General features: G+C 36.5%; 1 protein-coding gene and 1 pseudogene across 1 annotated transcript; both read right to left on the bottom strand.

Annotated features, from left to right (window-relative positions):
* Positions 1-1,537: 1,537 nt before the first annotated feature.
* On the bottom strand, positions 1,538-19,746 carry LOC140507316 (vomeronasal type-1 receptor 4-like; annotated as a pseudogene).
* Positions 19,747-23,206: 3,460 nt separating this feature from the next.
* On the bottom strand, positions 23,207-24,184 carry LOC140507315 (vomeronasal type-1 receptor 4-like). The gene has a single exon (XM_072615429.1). The coding sequence runs from the start codon at positions 24,182-24,184 to the stop codon at positions 23,207-23,209; it is 978 nt and encodes a 325-aa protein (XP_072471530.1).
* Positions 24,185-24,577: the final 393 nt, after the last annotated feature.

The following is a 24,577-nucleotide window of genomic DNA, read 5'->3' as shown; positions in this document are numbered from 1 at the left end:
ACAGGGAAGAATCAAGGAAGGTTGAGACTTGATATGCCATAATGAACTTTTCAGTAGCTTTTGGAATCACAAGAAATGAGTTCATTTTTTCTATTTATTTCATTCTTTTGAATTGTTTCTTGATGTCTCATTTAGTCATTAACTTCCATTTGCCCAATTCTAATTTTTAAGGAATTGTTTTCTTCAGAAAGCTTTTGTACCTCCTTTTACAATTGAATAGGCCAATTGTACTTTTTAAGGAGTTCTCTTCAGTGAATTTTTGGCCAATTCTGCCTTTCAAGGCATTATTTTCTTCACTGGATTTTCTGGTCCTCTTTTACAATTTGATTTATTCTGTTTCTTTAAGATGCTGTTTTCTTCAGTATTTTTTTGTGTGTTTCCTTTACCAAGCTATTCATTCTTTTTTCATGACTTTCTATAGCTCTCATTTCTCTTCATAATTTTTCTTCCACCTTTCTTACTTGATTTTTAAAATGTTTTGTGAGCTCTTTCATGGTCTGAGACAAATTTATATTTTTTCTGAGCCTTTGGATATAGAATTTTTGACTTTGTTGTCTTTTGAGTTTGTATTTTGATCTTCCCTTTTCCCATGGTAACTTGTTATAGTCAGGACCTTCAGTTGTTTGCTCATTTTTCAAGCTTATTTCTTGATTTTTAACTCTATGCTGAATCATGGTTCTGCTTCCAGGGTGGGTGGGGGGCAATTTCTCATTCTTCAGATTTTTTGTGTAGCTATTTTCAGAGATAATTTCAGTGACCTGCAAGTTTTTGGTTCTTTCAAGATGGTATGTTGTAGTGAGAGGTGTGTTTACTACTCTCCTGACCTGTGCTCTGCTCTGTGAGGAACCACAAGCACTCTCTTTTGGTCTGGAACTGTAAGTTGGGTCCCTGTTCTCCCATGGCCAGTGCTTTTTCTCACTCTGTGACTGAGACCCAGGATTGCTACCTCAGTCTGAGTATGAGTAATACAATAGAGTCCTGCCCCCAATGCCAGCAAAGGGACCTCTGTGATCTCCTTCTCACTAATTGTCAGAACCCACTTATTGTCTATGGACTGAGAAGTCCAGAAGCATTCATTGCTAAAGATGACTCAGTCACCCCCGGGACTCACTGCTGATTTTCTGGGACCTTTTCTGCCCTGGTGCAGTCTGTGTTGGACTGTGCCCACTCTCAGCCAGGTAAAACAGACCTTTCCTGCTGACCTTCTAAGTTGTCATGTGCTGGAAAATTTTTTAACCCCATCCTTTTGTGGCTTCTACTACTCTAGAATTTATTCTGAGATGTCATTTAAAGTCTCAAGGGGAATTTGGGAGAGCTTAGGTGAGTCCCTGTCTTTCCTTTGCCATGTTTACTCTGCCCTTAGAACAGGAAATTATTGAGAACTCCTCTTGCTCCATAGATCATAATAGTATCTGTGAATCTGTGAATCATAAAATATCAGGACAAAGGGACTGATAGCTGGGAAACATGCATCCATGAACTGTCCCATGGGCATGAGAAAGTAGTCATATTTGTCAAATTGAAAGACACAAAATGACTATGGAATCAATGAAATAGAGACATATGTACACACTAGCAAAATCATTTCATGGGTGACTTTTATTTCAGGTAAATTCTGGGAGAAAGATGGACACTGTGAATTTGTTGGACTTATTGATGGTGGTTATGCAAAAGAAGCATCATGAATCCCACACAAATGACATCAGGAAGTGCAAAGATAATTAAATAGACTGAGGCATTAAATGAAGTTGGACCTGAAATTGAACAATATCCCAGATGCCACCATCTTGTGTTGTTAGTCATGGACCTAGAGTTACGCATGGTCCCAAGCAAAGTGAAATTTATCAACAGGTAGAAGCACCAGCAGAAGAGGCAAGAAAGGATAATGTACTTTGGAGGTTGGACTTTGAGTTTTGATCATCTGGAGCTACTGAGACTGATGATGATGACCCAAAAACCACTCAGGAGGCAGGTAGTGCTGAGGGATGCACTCCAGAACACATTGTGAAGATAGTGGATAAGTTTACACCCAACAGGATTCAGGACATTTTCCAATCCCAAACAGAACATTGTCTGAGGGAGACCCTTAGACAGAAGCACTTTCAAATTTGTCATGACCAAACTGACAGAAATATAGTCTATGTACTTTAGGCTGTGACCAGTGAGGAAAATCAAGGTGTAAAGATACAGTAGGAAAAAATTACCTAGAAGCCCAGTTCCAATCTGGGCAAGGAAGGCAATGACCAACAAAAAGTTATTTAACTCATTTTCTCAACATCTTGGGGAGAAAAATGGTGGTCAAGTCCATAAGAGCCTATAGAAAAATAAGAGATTAAGTTCCTCCAAGATGTCATCGTAGAGGACAGGGGCCTATTTTGGAAAAATGGTGAATAACCTTGTAATAGATAGAATTCTGATGTCACTTGTTTTGAAATTAACACAGATCCTTGTTTTATTTTCCTGGATATCTGACTGGAAAGGGAAGGTTAATTAAATATTAGGAAAGTGTGACAGCAGAAGTTCAACTTTCCTTCAGGAGGCATTTGTGTGTGTGTGTGTGTGTGTGTGTGTGTATCTTATAATTTTTTGCTGCATGAAGGAACTCAGAAGTTCAACCTTAAGTAGACTTTTGGGCAGGGAGATTTTTTCTTAATGTGCTTTTAAAATATGATTGACCTAAATTATTTTAAAATGACAACTTAAAAGTTGATGTAACCAAGAATTTAAAGGGTGATAGCAGAAGTAAAATATTGTTAACATATTAAACAAAGCCCTTAAGTATGTCTATGACTCGATGTCCCTTTTCAAACAGTGAAGGTTAATGATCTTTTGGCATTGTCAATTAATTATTAGTCTTGCTTATTAGTCAGAAGATAATTAAAATACTGCATCCACCAGCAGATAGTTGACACACAAGATGGTGACATTTGAGATATTGTTCAATTTCAGGTCTTACCTCACTTCAAAGACGATTGGATTCTCTCAGCCACAACTGAAGGACTAATAGGACTAAGTGTGGTAAGACTTACTTCACAAGGTGGTTGAGAGGATCACATGGTATCAGACTAGTCCTTGGCAAGCCTTGAAGAATGAGAAGATTTTTAGTGATGAGGACAATTATAATGATAAACAAATTTAGGTTAAAATAATAAAACTGAATAACAACTGGTTTGTGGGAGGGGAAAACATTCGATTCCACTGTTGGTGGGACTAAAGATGGGCAGATATGTTTTAGACCATATGTTGAAAATAGTTTAGATTTAACTAATTCTATCCAAATTTTAAACCTCCAAAATTATCATCAAAGACAAAAAGTTTCCTCTATGGTCACCACATATTCTTTGTTGCTGTGATGTATGAAAAGTTCAAGAGAAATAATTTCTGGGTAAGTAATAATTTAAAAATTATGGCTAATGAACAATTAATAAAAGGATGGTCATTTGGCCATCTCCTAAAAACCAAAGATGAATCACAGAGTCCTTTCAGCCTCTTGGAATGCACTTGAAAGGGTAGGTATTTGTGACAGATAGAAATCAATTTTGATAGGTTAACAATTAATGAGGGAATGAATATTATAATGAGAGGTGAATTTATTCTAATGTAGGGCTGGAGGTTATGACTGATCACTCAGTCTTGGACAAAGAGACTTATCTTTACCCAGATTACCTCCACTTAATGCAATCTAGACAAAGGAGGTCCATCTCCACTCAGATCTGTCATACTAGAATGCAGTGGACTAGAATTCACTTCAACTAAAATTTCGTTACCTTTTGATCAGATCTGCTAGTTGTGTGAGATCTGAGCAAGATTAAGGAGAATATTAAATCCAATCTCATTATCAGCCCTATTCTTCAGATTCTGATTTGATCTAGTAGAGAATGAGGAAATAGAAAGGGGAAAAGACTGAACTTCCCCAGTAGTAATTGGTTATTAATATGAGAAAAAAACCATCTTTTCTTTAATTGCTTTATGTTGGGGGTGTAAGCTCAGTTTTCACGTGGGCAGTCTCGGGCAGGTAAAAGTGAGGACTTCTAAACCTCAGAGTTCTCACGAGGCCCCCCAGGGAACAGCTGGGGATTAAGGCGTGAAACACGGGCTATCTCGTGCATTTCCACCTCTTCTCAGTGGGAAACTTGCTGGGGAGAGCATCCCACCCTTGAGATTGGCCCGTGGTCTGAGCACACCTGTTGTTAATTAGCTAGAGGCTGAGAGCAGGCACCATATGCACGTGCAAACTATGCGGCGGGAGAGCTTAAGTAGGGACAGGAAAGCCTGAAGGTCCTCTTCTGGCTTCAGGGTCCCCTTTGGGGGTCCCTCCCTGCTCTTCTTGCTGCAGGGCCCTTAGAGGGAAGAGGGTCCCTCCCCTCTTCCACTCCCATGCTCTTGCTGTATGATCCTTGCCCCTTGGGAGGAGGAGGATTCCTCTCACCTGAGGAAGAATTCACCCTGCATATGGATACATAACTAAGACCCTGAATAAAGTCTAACCCTTGTTCGACTCTGGAAAGTCTCTTCTCTCAATACGTTTATCTGGTTAGCCTCCGAAGACCTGCGAAAGGTGAGTAGACTCGGGTAGCTCATCGGCCTCTAGGCCGAACAGCTTTATATTAATGCAATACAGCAAAAAACTATATCTTAACAAACTCAGCAATGCATGTAAATTTTCATGTACTTATGAAAATGTCAGTGCTGTAAACAAAATCATGAATATGAAGAACTAAGTCAACAGACATTTATTAAATGTCAATTATGTCTAGTAATATACAAGGTGATGGGGATAAAAATATGTAAATGAAAGAATATCTGAACTCCATGAGTTTAATTTCTATTAAAAAATGAAATATCAAAAGTGAAGTAAATGAGAATTATACTAGCATACATATTACATATATATATTTCAAAGGACAGAGAAAATGGAATAAGAGATCAAAAAAATCAGTGAATGGAATCAGAAGTCGCTGAGATACATAGTTCTAAAGTAAATATTTTATTATATTCTCTATATGATTACTTTTCAAGTTTAGGTTCTTATCATGTGTGAAACATTCATTGTCACATAATTTTTCCATTTGTTGAGTTCATTGACTGATCACTTCCAACTGACCAACTATGAGAGAGACATTTCTTTTTCATTGAGATGTGTGTATATGTGTGTGTGTGTGTGTGTTAAAAGGTAGCTGAAGATTTTATACACAATATATTGTAATATAAACATTATAATATGTTGTGTGCAACGTAATATATCAATTTTAAAATGCATAAATGGCTTTCACAGCAAAGAGACCAAAGCAGAGCCAATACCCAAATATTTTAATCCAGACTAATGCCTGGAAGGTCAAATACTGAAGCTGAAGTTTAAATGTTATGGCTACATAATGAGAAGATGGGAATCATTGGAATGTATACTAATGTTGGGAAAGATTGAAGGTAAAAAAAAGGTGAAGGTATAGGAAGAGGTGGATAGTGTCAAGGAAGTAAAGAACATGAGCTTAGAAAGACTTGAGGAGACTGTGGAGGAGAGGACTTGGCGTAGTGTGATATTGGGACTCACAGAGTCAGACATGACTGAAAGAGTTCTCAAAATGAAAATGCTCAGAAATATCATAGCCAAATTCCAAACTCTCAGGTCAAAGAAAAAATACCTCAAGCAACCAGAAAGAAACCATTCAAATACCATGGAGTCTAGCAGTACCAGGTCTTAAACTATAGTATAAGGCAGTAATTATCAAAACTATCTGCTGCTGGATAAGAGTTAAAAAGGTAGATCAATGAAACAGAGCAGACGTAATTTACAGTAACAAATAAATACAGTAACCTTGTATTTGACAAGTGTAAAGACTTAAGGTGTTGGGATAAGAATTATTTGGCAAAAATTGTTGGAAAAACTAGAAAACAGTGTGGCAGAAACTGTGTACAGACCAATATCTTACACCATTTACCAAAATAAGGTCAAAATGGATACATGACCTAGATATAAAGAGAGATATCACAAGAAAATTGGAAGAACATGGAACATATTGCTTATCAGACTTATGAATCGGTGAACAATTGATGAATAAATGAGAGGAGGAGAGATGAGTGAGGCATAAAATGGATAATTTTGATTACATCAAAATAAAAAGGTTTTGTATCACCAAAATGAACGTAGTCAAGATCAGAAGGAAGGCAGAAAATTGGGAAACAGAATTTTATAGATAATTCATCAGATACAGGTCTCATATCTAAAATATGTAAAGAACTTTGTCAAATCCATAAATATGAGTTTTCCCCCAACTGAGAAACAGTCAAAGGATATGAATAGACCATTTTCCAATAAGGAAATTAAAACAGTATATTGTCATGTGAAAAAGTGCTTTAAATCTTGATTGACCAGAGAAAGGCAAATTATAGCAACTGTGAGATAACATTTTACACCTATCAGACTGGCTAAAATGATTGAAGGAGAAATGGTGGAAGAGCTGTGAAAAAACTGGGAAACTATTTCATTGTTGGTGGAATTGTGAACTGATCCAACCATTTTGGAGAGAAATCTGGAATTATATCTAAAGAGTTATTAAACTGTCTATACCCTTTGACCCAGAAATAGTACTACAAGATATATTTCCAAAGATGATAAGGGAAAAGGGAAAAGAACTTAATTGTTTTAAAATATCTATAGCAGATTTCTTCGTGACCAAAGAACGGGAAATCGCAGGGATGCCTGTCAGTTGGGGAACGAGTGAAAAAATTGTGGTATATGATCATGATGGAATAGTACTGTGTTAGAAAAAATGATGCCTTTGTTGAATTTAGGGAAAAAACATAGATAGATTTGCACAAAATAAGGAAGAGCAAAAGGAGCAAACCCAAGAGAACATTGTATAAAATAACAACAAAATTGTTTCAAGAACAATTTTGAGTGACTAAGTCATTATGACTGTTATAAATACCCAAATTAATTACAAAGGACCTATGAAGGAAGGCACTATTTGCAACCAGAAAAAGAAGTGATTAATAAGAGTATATATTGAATGATTTTACACACACATACATACTTATATATATATTTATATTTGTATCTAATGTTAGTCATCTTTAGGGTCGGGTGGAGAAGGGAAGAAAACAAAAACAGATACCATAGAGCCACAGTCAGGATTATGCAAGATTTAACAGATACCACATTAAAGGAGTGGAGGGTTTGAAATATAACATTCCAGAAGGCAAAAGAACCACCTACTCAGCAAAACTGAATATGATCCTTTAAAGGAAAAATGCATATTTAATGAAATAAAGAAATTGCAAGCATTCCTGATTGGAAAGATTAGAGCTGAATAGAAATTTTGGCTTTCTGAGAAGATTCCAGAGAAAGATAAAAATGTAAACATGAAAGAGAAATCATAATGTACTCAACAACAAACTGTTTACCTTTCTACATAGGAAGTTGATTCCTGTATCTTGTTAAGATCTTTTTCATTATTGTGGTAGTTAGAATGATTTTATTTAGAAAAAAGATGTGGGAGTGAGTCAATTAAATTGGGATGAGGTAAAAAGATGGATAGTAGAGAAAGAGGGCCCCACTAGAAGAAGGGGGAAGAAAAAAAAAAGAATGGAGAAAATTATCTCATGTAAAAGGAAGGAAGGAGCAATCTCATGCAGAAAAAAGAGCTTTTACAGTGATGGGGAAAAATTTTTGGGGGGGACAGATAATTCTCAAATCTTACTCACATCTAAATTGGTTCAAAGAGGGAAAAATATATTTAGATGTTAAATTTCTAATGGAAATCTATCTTACCCAATAGTGAAGTAGGAGGGGAAGCAGATGAGATTTAAGGGAGAGCAGACAAAATAATTCAGTGATCAGAAGCACAACAGACTTTAAAGGCAGGACAGGAGAAAAAGAGAGGAGAAACAGAGAAGAGAAATAAAGTGTGAATGGAATGAAATCACCCATAAAATGGAAGTAGATAGCAGAGTGGATTAGAATCCATAATACACCACTAAGTTGCTTATAAGAAACTCACTGGAAACAGAGAGACATATGCAGAGGTAAAGTAAAGGTCTGGAGCAGAGTCTACTATGCTTTAGCTAAATTTAAAAAGGCAAGGAGAGCAATCATGATCTAAGAAAAAAGGAAAAGCAAAAATAGACCTAATTAAAAGCTATAAGCAAGTGACATCTTGCTAAAAGGAACCACAGACAACGAAGTAATATAATGCTAAACATATGCACCAAATGGTATAGCACCCAAATTCTTCAAAGAAAAGCTAATGAAGTACCAGATGAAACAGAAAGTATATTGTCTTAGAATTGCTAGCCATAGTAATGAGATGAGAAAAAAAAAGAATATATCGTCTATAGTAATGAGATAAGAAAAAAATAGGCAATGAACTAACAAAATTATCACTCTTTGCAGATGATATGATGGTATACTTAGAGAATCAACTAAGAAAGCTAGTTGAAATAATTAGCAATTTTAGCAGTTTCAGGATTAAAATAGATCCACATAAATCATTAGCATTTTTGATATTACCAACAAAGTCGAGATAGGAAGAGATAAAAAGAGAAATTTCATTTAACATAACTATACACAACATTAAATACTTGGGAATTTTTCTGCCAAGACAAATCCAGGGATTATATGGATGAAATTACAAGCCACTTTTGACACAAATAAAGGTAGATCTAAATAACTAGATAAATGTTAATTCCTCATGGGTAAATTGAGCCAAAATAATAAAAATAACAATTCTACCTAAATTAATTTACTTATTCAGTACCATGCCAATCAAACTATCAAAAATTATTTTATAGAACTAGAAAAAAATAACAAAATTTACCCCTGGAAAAACAGAACAAAACAAAAAACAACAGATCAAGGATATCAAGGGAATCAATTTAAAAGTAAAGGTTAAGGAAGGGAGCCTATCATTCCCAGATTTCAAACTATATTTTCAAGCAAAGCAGAATTATCAAAACAATCAGACACTGGTTAAGAGATAGAGTGGTGGATCAGTGGAATAGATTAGATACACAAGATTTAGTAGTAAATGACCATAGTAATTTAGTATTTGACAAACTCTAAGTTATAAGCTTTTAAGGTAAGAACTCACATTTGACAATAATTGCCGGGAAAACTGGAAAACCAGTTAGTAGAAAGTAGGTGATTGTTTGCTTTTTCAAAACTGAGGGAGAGACCTGAGGGAGAGAGAGAATTTGGAACTCAAAATTTTTTTAAAATGACTATTAAATTTTTTTACATACAATTGGAAAACATTTACAATATAACAAAAATGACCTAAAAATTAAAACAAAGATAACTACTTAATTGTAGTTAGAACTTTTTATATCTTGATCACTTTTCCCTTTGAGGACATATTTTATCCTCATACCATTCAGAAAAAGTCAGACTATAAGGCTGTAGTCTTAAACTGAGTACAGAATAGGCAACTTTAAGAATTGATTTGTCCTGTTTGCCTGGATTAGGAAATTGAAACAAGTAATGCCTAAAAATTCCAAAAAGGACAAAAGTATGGTAATGCCAGGTGATTATAACATTAAGATTCATTTGGAGAAATCTGCTATTAAAAGGAGGAGGAACGTTATTGGAACAATATCAAGACTATCCTATCAGCACTTATCTTGAAGTCATGGATTGACCTGTTGTTGATTCAACATGACACAAATCATTTAGCTCTGTTTACTCCAAGGCAAAAGTCATATATTTTTTGGGATAGCCAATCATGCAGCAGAAGTTTCCTCTTTATTCAAAGGATCTCAGTGAAACTCAAATCTGCTAGGTAAGAACCTTTCTTTTTCAAAAAGGAAATAACACTATGAAGAATATGAGTAAAAAAAATCCTGCTACTGTATCTGTAAACCTGCTACTACATCTAGTATATCTTCTCACCCTTCCCAGCCATATATGTCCATTTTCACAATTCCCATTTGGAGATGTCAGTCCTTATGAGCATATCTTGATATTTCCCCTTGAATGGCTGAGAATTTGCAGTGTAACAATAATTCAAACACCTATGCCTGGAATCAAAGTCAAGGAAAATTAAATCATAGTCCCAAAAAGTTCTACTTCACATAGCAAGTTCTAGAACTTAGAGCAGGATGCAGTTGCTTTTCATATTAATAGTAGTAAAAGTAAGTCAGCAATTCATAAAAATTTCCTTTATATTTCTCAAGCATATGGAACACTTTTCAACAATTTTTCACCTTCCCCCTTGTAGAATGCATTCTTATACAAAAATCAATCATTTAAAATTGAGCAAATGATCACATTCTGGGATTTTTAAAACAGTCCACTCAACATCCAGAAAGACGCTTCCTACTATTAACTTGAATACAATAAAACATTGCATATCAATCCCAAGGACAAAAAGGGAAAATCTTTTTCTCCTGAGGTCTGTTGATATAGTGGGTTCCATGCTATAACTCATATGCACAACTTCAGGTGACAATTATTCAGCTAGTTTTCATAAATTTTATAATTAAGTCAGATAATTCTTTATATAAATCATTCATAAACTATAAGTAAACTTTTAAGCCATTTCTTCTTTGTATGTGGGTATCTTTGTTTCAGTAAGTGATCTTAGTTCCAACTTAATACAGTTTATTTTTTAATTTAGGGCAGCTAGGTGACCTAGTGGATAGAGCACTAAGTTTAGGACCAGAAAGACTCATCTTCCTGAGTTCAAATCTGTCCTCAGACATTTGCTAGCTATGTAATTCAACCAAGTCACTTAATCCTGTTTGCCTTAGTTTCTCATCTATAAAATGAATTAAAGAAGGAAATGGCAAGCCATTAAAATATATTTGCCAAGAAAACTCCAAATAGGATACGGCTGAAAAGCAACTCAACGATCAATTATTTTAGAATTGACAAGACTCTCACAAGTCTCATGCATTTGTGAAGTTTCTTCCTTCACAAAGATAATAAGATTTTATGCATTCGCCAAGTTTGAAGATCAGCGGACCAAACAAATTCTCAACAAAATTTAGGGGAGACTTTCCAAGTTCTGTTGCACTTTTCCCAAACGCAAAAGAATTATCATTATCTTTTCAGACCAAAATAAACCCATTTGAATACCTGACAGCTTTTAGCCACAAGGATACTATCCTATAGAGATAAGTCTTGCATGTATGATAGCTCAAATTGATGATTTCATGACATTTAGATCAAAATGATACAAATGTATTACAATATAGGTAAAATTTCACAAATTAGCAACATTTCTATACCATAGTTTCTCAAAATTACAATGAGAAAATATAAACATAATAATATAAAGCATCTTGGATTTAAAACAATATTTTTTTCTCCTAACCACATTAACTTGGTTGAATTCATCTCTGTAATATCTTACATGGGCATAATTTCATTTGTCTACCAAATTTGATATTGTAAACTAGTCACATTCAGAAACCAGTATAGAGTAGTAAAAAGTTGAGCACCATCAGTTGCCAACGTACAGATAAACAATGCCACAAGAAATAATTTCCTTACAGAATTAATCAAAAACATTATATATAAAATATTGCTTAATTATTAAATTTATTCCATGATTTCAGCTGCTTTTCCACCTCCTTGAGAATATAAAAACTCTGGAATCAGGTTTGGAAATCATGACAAATCTTGAGTACTGTTAACTTCCAGAGGAGTAAAACTACGATTTCTCCAAATATCACTCATCATTTTATGGATATATTAGTCATTCTATCCTTCTTTTCTTTCAGTGAGGTCTAAACATCCTTTAGGGTTAGAATTCTTTTTTGCAGCATGGAAAGACTTTCATGAAAAAATGTAGACTGAAATGAATAAGACCAAAAGAATGCTGTGCACAGTAATAGCAAAATTATTGAGAAAACAACTTTGAATGACTAAGTCATTTTGGGTATTATAAATACTCAAATCACTTACAAAAGACTTTTGAAGATTCTATCCACCTCCAGAAAAAGAACTGATAAATAGAAGTTATCATGAAAAAAATTTAGTCTCATTTTAATAATGAGGATAATAAGATCTAGTAATAATTCCTAAGAATCAGATCTGTTCAAAAGTTAGAAGACTATTTAGAAGGGTGTCCTAATTTATGAGGTGACATTCCACCTGTTGGAATTCTTCAAGCAGTGACTTATCACAGTGAAAATTCCTTTTGGGTATGGCTCTAACCATATATCTACTAGTATCTTTTCAGTTCTTGACATATGTGATTCTTTAATTCTGCACATATAATTCTGCATATATAAATGTCAGTGATATGTCTAAAACAGTTTTTTTTTTTGCTTTTTATTTTTCCCTCTTTCTTTCTTTCTTTCTTTCTTTCTTTCTTTCTTTCTTTCTTTCTTTCTTTCTTTCTTTCTTTCTTTCTTTCTTTCTTTCTTTCTTTCTTTCTTTCTTTCTTTCTTCCTTCCTTTCTTTCTTTCTTTAACTTTGAGCATTCATTTTCACAAAATTTTGGGTTCCAAATTTTCTCCCCTTTTGTCCCCTCCCTCCACCCCAAAACACCGAGCGTTCTAATTGCCCCTGTCTGCAATCTGCCCTCTCTTCTATCATCCCTCTCTGCCCTTGTCTCCATCCTATACCCCTTTACCTGTATTTCTTATTTCCTAGTGGCAAGAACAGTACTCGACAGTTGTTCCTAAAACTTTGAGTTCCAACTTCTCTTCCTCCCTCCCCCCCCACCCCTTCCCTTTGGAAGGCAAGCAATTCAATATAGGCCAAATCTGTGTAGTTTTGCAAATGGCTTCCATAATAGTAGTCTTGTGTAAGAACTAATTATATTTCCCTCCATCCTATCCTGTCCCCCATTACTTCTGTTCTCTCTTTTGATCCTGTCCCTCCCCATGAGTGTTGACCTCAAATTACTCCCTTCTCCCCATGCCCTCCCTTCCATCATCCCCCCCCACCCTTCTTATCCCCTTATTCCCCACTTTCCTGTATTGTAAGATAGGTTTTCATACCAAAATGAGTGTGTATTTATTCCTTCCTTTAGTGGAATGTGATGAGAGGAAACTTCATGTTTTTCTCTCACCTCCCCTCTTTATCCTTCCACTAATAAGTATATTGCTTGCCTCTTTTATGAGAGATAATTTGCCCCATTCCATTTCTCCCTTTCTCCTCCCAATATATTTCTCTCTCACTGCTTGATTTCATTTTTTTAAGATATGATTCCCATCCTCTTCAATTCACTCTGTGCACTCTGTCTCTATGTGTATGTGCATGTGCGTGTGCATGTGTGTGTGTGTGTAATCCCACCCAGTACCCATATACTAAATAGTTTCAAGAGTTACAAATATTGTCTTTGCATGTAGGAAGGTAAACAGTTCAACTTTAGTAAAGTCCCTTATGACTTCTCTTGGCTATTTACTTTTTCATGCTTCTCTTCATTCTTGTGTTTGAAAGTCAAATTTTCTTTTCAGCTCTGATCTTTTCATCAAGAATGCTTGAAAGTCCTCTATTTCATTGAAAGGCCAATTTTTCCCCTGAAGTATTATACTCAGTTTTGCTGGGTAGGTGATTCTTGGTTTTAGTCCTAGTTCCTTTGACTTCTGGAATATCCTATTCCACGCCCTTCGATCCCTTAATGTAGAAGCTGTTAGATCTTGTGTTATCCTGATTGTATTTCCACAGTATTTGAATTGTTTCTTTCTAGCTGCTTGCAATATTTTCTCCTTGACCTGGGAACTCTGGAATTTGGCCACAATGTTCCTAGTCTCTTTTTGGATCTCTTTCAGGCGGTGTTCTGTGGATTCCTTGAATATTTATTTTGCCCTCTGGTTCTAGAATCTCAGGGCAGTTTTCCTTGATAATTTCATGTAAGATGATGTCTAGGCTCTTTTTTTGATCATGACTTTCAGGTAGGTCCATAATTTTTAAATTGTCTCTCCTGGATCTATTTTCCAGGTCAGTTGTTTTTCCAATGAGATATTTCACATTATCTTCCATTTTTTCATTCTTTTGTTTTTGTTTTGTGATTTCTTGATTTCTCATAAAGTCATTAGCCTCCATCTGTTCCATTCTGATTTTGAAAGAACTATTTTCTTCAGTGAGCTTTTGAATCTCCTTTTACATTTGGCTAATTCTGCTTTTGAAAGCATTCTTCTCCTCATTGGCTTTTTGAACCTCTTTTGCCAATTGAGTTAGCCTATTTTTCAAGTTGTTATTTTCTTCAGCATTTTTTTGGGTCTCCTTTAGCAGGGTGTTTACTTGTTTTTCATGCTTTGCTTGCATGTCACTCATTTCTCTTCCCAGTTTTTCCTTCACCTCTCTAACTTGATTTTCAAAATCCTTTTTGAGCTCTTCCATGGCCTGAGCCCATTGAGTGGGCTGGGATACAGAAGCCTTAACTTCTGCATCTTTCCCTGATGGTAAGCATTGTTCTTCCTCATCAGAAAGGAAGGGAGGAAATGCCTGTTCACTAAGAAAGTAACCTTCTATAGTCTTATTTTTTTCCCTTTTCTAGGCATTTTCCCAGCCAGTGACTTGACTTTTGAGTGTCCTCTCCACCCCCACCTCTCCTCCTGGTCCTCCCAGCCAGCACTTGGGGTCTGAGATTCAAATGTTGCTTCCCAGCCTCAGGGCTTTTGAAGGGGGCAGGGCTGCTATTCAGTGTGAGATTAAGTTTAGGTACTCAGGTCAGGGCAGGGCCGCCTCATGGGCTCAGTTCCCTCAGGGGGTTTATGCAGAGACCTTCAACAATGGATCCAGGCTCCTGCCTGCTTGGAGAGCCCTGGTCTGCTCCCGCCTCCACTGCTGCCTCCCAAGGGGGTCTGAGTTATGGGGGCACCCCACACTCCTCTCAACCCGCCAAAGAGACCCTCTCACCGACCCTTGTCACCTGTGGGTAGAGGGACCCACGTGGCCGCTGGAGATTCTGTCCCTGAAGGCTGCTCGGATCCGCTCCTTTCCGCGCCATGCCACCGAGGCAGGGTTGGGCTCTGCTCCAGGTCCAGGGCACGAGGGACCTTTTGCGAGAGGTTTTCAGGCCCTCTGGAGCAGAAATCTTCTCCGCTCCGTTTTTTCTGTGGCTTCTGCTGCTTCAGAATTCGCTGGTGGTTCTTTTTTTACAGATATTTTATGGGCAGTGAGTTCGGAGGTAGCGTATGTGTGTCTTTCTACTCCACCATCTTGTCTCTGCCCCCTAAAACAGTTTTAAGGGTGTTGTGAGGTCAGTTTTCAAAGTGTATGAAGAAATGGGAAGTTAAAAATATATTTTAAGAATCTTGGGCCTTGATAATATAAAAGCAATAATACAGAAAACAGCAATCTTTATTAATTAATTGATCTCTAGTTTTGTAAGTGAAATGATTTTTAAGAATAATCTCTATATATGTTGAGGAAATCTTTGATGACAGCACTGAAAGATGCACATAGAGTTTTGCAAGCAATATTTCCCATTAGACAACATAATTAATATGATGCAGTTGACAATATGCTACACACAATAAAAAATTGCACTCTGATTATTTATTAATTAAATAAAATCTTTTGATTGCAAAGAACCAAATACTATTGTTACTTCCCATACACATGTTCAAATTGCACGTGATTCATTGAAATTTAGAAATACATAGTCTTCTGTGATTATTAATATGAAGCATGATATAAAACAGAACATCATGTTTTCTGATGTTTCTTGTAGCTTTCATTGAGCATATCTAGGGAAGGAAGAGTTTAAGATCAAATGTAATAACAGTAATAAATCACATTTGGATAGTGTTTAGTGTGTTGAAGATATTGTGCTAAATGATTTACATTTGTATTTCATCTCAAAAAAATACATCATTAGGAGATTGTCAAAGAGGTGTGATATTATATTGCTCTATTTGCCAGTAGTATGCAGAACTAGGAACATTGCCTTAATGAGCAGAGTCAGTAGTGGTTTAATAGAAAAATCAAAGTCTTGATTGTCATAAAACTTGAGTAAATATTGGTTCTATGACTTCTTGTGATATTGAACAGCATAATTCACTGCTGAGTCTCAGGCTTTATTTTTCCCAATTGTAAAATGAAGGAGTTGAACTAAGGCATAAAACAAGTTCTTAGTTTAGAGCCTGAAAATTATTTTATTTAATATTTACAAATGTATATCAATATAATTGATTTATGCTTCATAACAACGTTGCGTGGAGTACATAGATTTTATTACACCACCAAATAAGTTCATGACCCAATAAGATCAGCATAACCTAATAGACAACACAATTTATATATTGCAGAAAGTTTTCTGGTCAAGAGGGGTAAAACCTTGCTAAAACCTACAATTGTCCAAGGGAACAAGGTCATAACTCAAGGACTAGGAAATCATCAACTATTGGAGGTCTTCAAGCAATCTATGAAAAGGTCAGAATTAAGACCACATTTTAGGAAGAGTGAATAGGTTTCCATTTTAAAGGAACAAGGAGATTTTTTGAAATCTCCTTAAAGTTTTTGATTGTACTCTATTATTCCCACAAAGTAATAAGGCTCCAGGGGAAGGAGAGATCACTTTCAATTCCAAAGGTCAGAGAAAACTTCATTGACAAGGGGGAACGTGAAATGGGGGAAAAATGATAAATAAAATTGGTCAATACTGGAGAAAAAGACGAGTGTCCAAAAGAAAAATTACACATCTAGTACTGGAAAGGATATAAGATATCACCATCTTCCATTTGCAAAGGAGAAAACTAAAGCTCAGAGATGTAGAAGAATTTCCTGAAGGTCACATTGATCATATATTAGAGGGAGAGAATTGTTTTCAATCAAAAAGCACTTTCATTTTATTTGCACATGAAACTGCAAACTGATTATGTACAACTTGGTATTCTTCAAAAATATTTTTTATTATACATTATTATGTATATTAAACATATAATTTTATTATATGTTTATAATATATATATTATATAATATAATACATATATAATATATATTATATTTAATGTGTTAATATTTATTGCAAATATGTAATAAAATATATTTAAAGGACAGACAGAATTTTAAATTGGTTCTTGGGACACTAAATCCAATACCATTTATGACTCCTCTGGAAACATTGTGTATCTTAGAAAGAAGTTAAATTAAGGTATTAAGAGCACTATAATTTAACTGGCATGAAGAAGTTGGAGGGAACGAGATAGGAGTCAGGCAAGGCAGAATAAGGTCAAATTATGGATATCTTTGAATGATCTTAAAGGTAAGGATTTTGGAAATGATGGATTAAGTGTATTTTTATCTCTAAGTTCCCTCTGAGCTCTCTATCCTATAATCCCAAAATGCAGGCAACGGAAGCCTTTGAATAGTTTGATCAGAAAGATGATAATATAGAAATGGTTTTGTAACAAGTAAGAGGGAAGGGAAGTCATTCTTTCTTAGATATTAAGAATAGAAAGAAGTAAAGTAGAAATGAAGAGGCATGAGAGCAGAGACAGAGAAAGGTAGAGTATAGAGGAAAGCAGAGCAACAATGAGAGAGAGAAATGTCACAGGGGAGCTCAATTGGAAAGGAAGAGGAGACTGGCAAGAGACATCAGAGGAATGAAAAACAAATAAGAAAGGAGAGATAAATACCATGGATGAAGCACAGCAGAGAGTGACAATGACTTCAGACTCTCTAGACCAGTCAGAAGAGAGAAGCATTAGTAAAATAATAGTTTAAATTGCAGAAAAGAGAAGAGCCATGAGAGTATAAAGGCAATGGTAAGAGGTAACAGACGATGAGAATGGCAGTAGAGACAATGCCCCTGCTGCAAATACTGAATGAGTTCCAAGTGTTGCTGGAGACAGGAAGAAAAGTTAGGGGCCATTGTATCTTGATATGAGAAACAATAAGGCCTTGATTAGCAGATATTTTCAGCATAGAGATAGAGCTATACTAGGCTGCAGAAGAAAAAATACCTATTCCAGACTGGTTCAGGGCTCTTTTCCTGTTCCTTGAAAGTCAAGGACTCATGTAAAGTTCTGTCTCCCTAAACAGCTCCTGGAAGAGGTTCTCTGTTTCTAAGCACTTAAATCTAAGAAATAGACAGAATTCTTACTTAGTTCTAATGAAGACACTCACTAGATTGGTCTCTGCTGCTGTGATGAAGTACAGGGCTCTGATAAGGAGAATCTGCACCTATGCATAGGTCTGGATGTGTGTATGTGAGTATGTGAGGCAGGTCCTACCTATGAAGACTGAATTGTCTCAGCCTATCTGCTCCCAGAGCACTGATTATTTTGTTATGGTTAGGCAAACAACATGAAATCTGTGATGCACGCAAAAAAGAAAATTTAACTCAATGCATATAACTTTTAGTAATTTCTAATGCTAAGGGAATTTCTTCATCTGAAATGACTAATAACTAATTATAATGATCAAATAAATTGCTGAGAGCAGAGGGGACAGAAACTTTCTTTAGCTTCCAGGGACAGATGCTGAGTTTGTAAATATATCACAGTCAGAAGAAAAAGGTAATTTTCTGCCCTGTGTGTGGCCTGCTCCATTAGTAACCAGGGTCACATTGCTGGGAGACATATTGTGATGCCCAAGAAAATGAAAGTTGGGAGCCCTTGGTTAAAGACCTGTGTTTAGTCTTTACTTGGTTGTTGTCCTTTGTTCTCAAAGAGGACCAAAATTGACATCACCTGATCAGACAATATGAGCTCAGAATGTTCTATCACAGATTGGGCACAGATGGCTCATGTGAACATTTGGAGTGGTTACTTCAGATCTGTGCATTCTATATTTCCTTTATGCTGTTTCAATTCTGCTTTGTTCATAGAGCACATCACTTTTTCTGATGTGGGCACGCCATGCTGAGCAGTCCTGTGCCAGTGTCTCCCATGTCGCACAATCAAATCCAACTGAGAGAGACCTTGCAAGTGTCCTTGTATTGCTTCTTCTGACGACCATGTGACCAACTGCCCTGTGCAAGTTATCTATAAAACAGTCTTTTTGGCAAGCATACATTTTGCATTCGAACACCATGGCCAGCCCATTGGAGTTGTGCTCTGTGAAGCATAGTTCAAATGCCTGGCAGTTTAGTTCAAGCAACGTCCTCGGTGTCTGGTATCTTATCCTGCCAGGTGATCTTCAGAATCTTCCTAAGACAGTTCAAATACAAGCGATTCAGTTTCCTGGCATGTTTCACAGGCATACAACAATGAGGTCACCTTAATGACTCTGTAGACCTTCACTTTCGTAGTCAGTCTAATGCCTCTTCTCTCCCAAACTTTTCTTCAGAGCCTCCCAAACATTGAACTAACTCTGATAATGTGTGCATCAGCCTCATTGTCAGTGTGTACATCCCTGGAAAGCACACCACCAAGGTAAGTGAGCTTGTCCACAGGATTCAAAACTTCTCCATTTGTTGTAATCGATGGCTCCAACACTCCCTCCACTTTGGTCTTGGCTTGTAGCCTTTTCAAATTGAAGAACTTACCATCAGTGTGATAGTTGACCTTGATGCCTTGTTCATCTTCCCTGAAAGCATTTGACAACATGGCTGAAAATACCATGCTAAAAAGCATGAGAGCAAGCACACAACCCTGTTTCACTCCATTGGTGACTGAGAAGGGATGAGAGCATTGTCCATTACCCAGAATTTGGGCAAACATGCCATCACGAAACTGATATATAATGCTGATGAACTTCTCTGGGCAACCAAATTTTGACATAGTTTTCCATAAGCCCTCACGACTAACAATGTCAAACGCCTTGGACAGAACTACAAACATTGTGTGCAGACCTCTGTTCTGCTCCTGGCATTTGTCCTGGAGTCGTTCGGCAGCAAACACCATATCGTCTGTTCCTTTGCCCTTTCTGAAGCCACACTGGCTCTCAGATAGATGACCCTCTTCCATATGAAGGATCAGCCTATTAGGGAGGACTTTAACAACAATTTTGCCAGCATTGACTGAGAGATTCCCCCTGTGATTGTAGCAGGACAATCTGTTCCCTTTACTTTTATAGAGATGGACAATGGAGGCATCCTTGAACTCCTGCAGGATAACTTCCTCTTGCCGTATAACCTGGAAAATTTCAGTCAGTTTTGTATGAGCGATGATCCCCCTACCATGTAAATCTCATCTGGAGTAGAATCAGTACCAGGTGCTTTGCCACATGAAAGGAGCCTAATGGCCCTCAAAGCCTCTTTTTCAGTTGGTAGTTCAGCTAAGGAGGGAATGTCTTCAACTTGAGACAAATGGTCAATGGCCTCAGCATTGATTGATGATGGTCTGTTGAGAACAGTACGGAAGTGTTGATCCCATCTGTCTAGGATCATGTCCTCATCACTAATTAATGTGGTTCTATCAACACTGAGTAGTTGTGATGCACTATAGGTTTTTGGTCCATAAATAGCTTTTAGGGAATCACAAAAGTGTTTTGGATTGTTATTATCAGCATAAAACTGAATTTCATCTGCCAGATTTAATTCTGATTACTTATTCACTAGATAGAAAGTATTTATTCCATGGAGCCAAACACTGCCAAAACTGTTTCCTATACACATTTCAAAATTGTTGTTGAAACTCATAAATTATCTTCTTTGATGGTCTCTGATCATTAATTTCATATGGTATAAAACAGAAAAACATAGCTTACCAATGTTTGTCACTTTCATTGAAGAAATCCAGTGAATTTTGTTTAAATGATAGACTTTTATAATTAATAATAAAAATAGCTGACATTTATATAGCACTTATGTCCCAGGCACTGTGCTGAGAGCTTTACATTCATAATCTTGTTTGGTTATGACAATAAACCTAGGAATGCTATTATCTCCATTTTATAGATGACAAAGCTAAATCAAAGTAAGGTTTAGTGACTTGCCCAGGGTCATACAGCTAGTGTTTGAGACCACATCTGGACTCAGGTATCCCAAACCCTACAAATGATAAGATACTCCAAATCATTGTTAGAAGTTGGCATTGTTCTGATTTTACAACAACAATGACTCTGGAACCCAAATATTAACTAAACAACGACATGATTAAGTGTGGGTGACTAGGGAATAAAGATTTGTAAGGAAATGATTCAATATGGCTTTACTTGTACTTCAAGGAAATGTGATTCAGAATTTAGCATGGCAGCCAAAATCTGACTGAATAATTTCCCATTTTTCAGTGCCGTGGCTATACCACATCCAGAGGATATACATGCTAAAATGAGATGGATTAGCTAGAAGCTATCTAGAGGAGGACAGCCATACTGTGAAGGGATTCAAAATAATGTCATAAAAAGCATACGCCTTTAAAAGAGGCAATTTAGCCTCATAAAAAAAGAGGCCACTTATAAAGAGAATGACAACTGTAATCATGGTAATAAAAAGTTGTCAAAGATAAGTGGCATTGCACTATTCTGCTTGCCATTAAGAGACAGACCTCGCAATACCGCCTTAATGAGCAGAATTAGGAGTGGTTTAATGACAAGAGCAAAGTCCTGGGGGTCATAAAACTTGACGTCTAACAGGGCTTCTACTATTTATGTAATATTGAACAAAATACTTCACTGCTGAGTTTCAGGTTTTTCCCTCCCTATGTAAAATAGGGGAGTTGTACAAAGACCTGAAATAGTTTCCTAGAGCCTGTGAATTAGTTAATGTTCATAAATGTATATCAGTATAATTGATTTCTTATGAAATCCAATGTGTATTATTTTCTGCAATTAAAAATACTCTTTTGTGGAGCAAATAAGCTTTACTTCACAAACAAAATATTTCAAGAAACGCAAAATATCAGAATAGCATAAAACAGTCTGTGAAATGAAGAAAGATTTTTGGTCAAGATGAGTAAAAATTGGAGTTTTCCAAAGGAATAATAGAAAAGTCCTGGGGCTAGTGAACTCCACTTCACTGGAGTTCTTGAAGCAAAGTTGAAAAACTAGAATTGGATCACATTTTGGGAAGAATGAATGGAAGATTTTCATGCTGTGAAAGATTAAGGCAATTCAGGGTGATCTCTTGAGCTCCCCTCAAAATTTGTGATTGCATTCTACGATCCTCAGAAAGTAATAAAACTTCAGGGGAGGGAGAGACCATTGTCAACTCTAAAAGACAGGGACATCTTCATGCACAAGGGGATGCATGGGTTGAGACATAAAAAATGGACAAAATTTGAGTAGATTGACGTTTGAGGAAAAGGCAAGAAAAAGGCAATCAGAATAACATACTGGAAGAGACTTAAAAGATCATCTAGTAAAACGTCTTCTACTTACAGAGAAGAAAATCAAGTCCCAGAAGTGTAGAGTGATTTCCTGAAGGTCACGTAGATCATATGTCAGAAACAGAATTAAAGTGATTTTTTCTTAGAACACTTAATCTAGAATCTTTCATGAATAAATTATGGAGCTCAGAAAGAAGTCATTTTGTGATATTTGGAATACTCCAATTTAACTAGCATGCAGAATTTGGAGGGGAAAACTGTTTCACCTTTTTTAGATTCTATCACGCCAGAATTCTTTAACGTTGTTCCCAAGGGAAACTAGGGAGAGCTCAGGAATCTTCCTGGCTTTTCTTTGCCATCTTGGCTCCACCCTTTGTATTTTCAATTTTTCAATTTTTTTATATAAAGCCTTTTTGGCCTCAACAATAGCCTTTCAGAAACATTACAACAAATATTACTATCACAATTCTACAGAAAATTAAGATTCAGGCATGTTCAAAACTTTAAAAATGACAAATACAGAATTAGGTCCCAAACATTCCTATTCTAAGTTCTGCACCTTATTTCCTCTACCATATATCCTCAAGAAATATTTGGAGACCTTTTCTACTTAAAGAACTCAAGATAAAGATTAAGTAATTAAAACTTTTGTTCACACAATATGTGAACTAGTGTGGTCTAATGAAAAGGTGTCAAGACACGTTGAGGCCCATGACACTTCTGAGTGTGACTTAAACTGGATTCAAATGTAATTTGAAATATTTAACAAAATTATGAATGAATAATAGATCATTGAACAGGGACCCTTATAGATAGTTCAAGGGCCTCTGCTTCTATTTGTGTTTGATATCAGTGGCTTGTTGGAAGGAAAGTGGATTTGAAATCATGAAACATGAATTTAAGATCTCATTATATCCCTTGTAATCTGTGTCACCAAAAGCAAGGCACACAACTTCTGGAATATAACATTCTGTTGTAAAAGATGAAAGAATTTGAATATATGATCACAGAGGTCCTTCCCAGCATTAGGTCTTACAATACTTGGAGGGAAGTGTTTTTGCCCCTCTTCCATCTGCTTCTGGAAGATATCTATTCATCATCGTGTTAGGACAGGATGCTGACAGATGGTATGGTTAAGGATAATGTGGCATAGGAGACCAGAATGTTTCCTATGCCACAGAGAATACCAACCTCTGAGGACTTGGGAATCACAGAAGATCAACAGAAAAGGACTGATGGTTGGGAACCATGCAGCTAGGAGGTCTGAAGCAGCCACGAGCCAAGGCTGATACTTGTCAATTTTAAAGATGTAAAATGACAATCCAGAATTAATGGAATAAAAATAGACATATGTACTCACTATCAGGAGGATAGCCTGGGTGGCTTTTTTCTCAGGAAAAGTTTTGGGAGAGAGGTGAGGACTATGAATATGCTTCACTTGCTGATGGTGTCTGTGCAGGAGAAGCACTAAGTAGCTACTGGACCATATCATGAAAACCACACACATGACATCCGGAAGAGAATAGACAATTGCAAAAAGTGTGGCATTAAAAGAGGAAGGAGCTAAAACTGAACAATATCCCAGATGCCACATTTTTGTGTTATTAGTTATATACCTTGAGTTATGCATAGACCCAAGCAAAGTGAAATTTATCAGGAGGTAAAAGCACCAGCAGAGAAAGCAGAAAGGGACAACATACTTTGGGGCTTGGATGTTGAGATTTGTCCACCTGGAATTACTGGGACTGATGGTGATGAGCTGAAAACCACTCAAGAGGCAGGTGATGCTGAGAGAAACACTCCGGGCCATACTATGAAGGTAAAGGATAAGTTTACACCCAACATGATTCAAGAAATTTTTGATGCCTAAGCAGGCAATCATCTGAGGGATTCCCTTGGAAAGAAGTACTTTCGAGTTGGCCAAGGCTAAGTGGGCAAAAATGCTTTCTATGGGCCTCAGCCTGTGACCAATGAGTAAAGTGGAACCATATAGGCCCAGAAGGAAGAAATTCCCAAGAATCCCAACTCCCATCTGAATAAGGAAGAGAATGCCCAACACCAGGTCACCAAACATTATTTCCTCCAAGACTTTGAAAAAACTGTGGCCAGTGCTGACAAATCCTAGGGGAAAAAGAGAGGTTTGTTAGATTTCTAAAGAGTATTATTGAAGAGACTGGGGTTTCATTTGGGGAACACTGGAATAACTTGTGTGTTGGGCTGGATTCTGATATAATTGAGGCGGAGGTGAGTGCGATGATCCACTGAAACTGGTTTGTACTTCCTGTATTTTTTCTTAGTACCCATACCATGAAAGTTAGTAAAACATTAGGAAAGAACATAGTTATGACACCAGATATTCATCTTGCAATCTGGAGCCTTTTTTTCTTTTGGTAGTTTTGACCCAACTTCTAGAAGAATGAATTCACAAGTTCAGTCCTGAAAACCTAGGTAGGAATGTTGTTACAAT

Source organism: Notamacropus eugenii, chromosome 5 (genome assembly GCF_028372415.1).
Source record: "Notamacropus eugenii isolate mMacEug1 chromosome 5, mMacEug1.pri_v2, whole genome shotgun sequence".
Lineage (NCBI taxonomy): Eukaryota > Metazoa > Chordata > Mammalia > Diprotodontia > Macropodidae > Notamacropus > Notamacropus eugenii.
The sequence above is the reverse complement of the archived record's forward strand: the minus strand, read 5'-3'. Positions and strand labels throughout refer to the sequence as shown.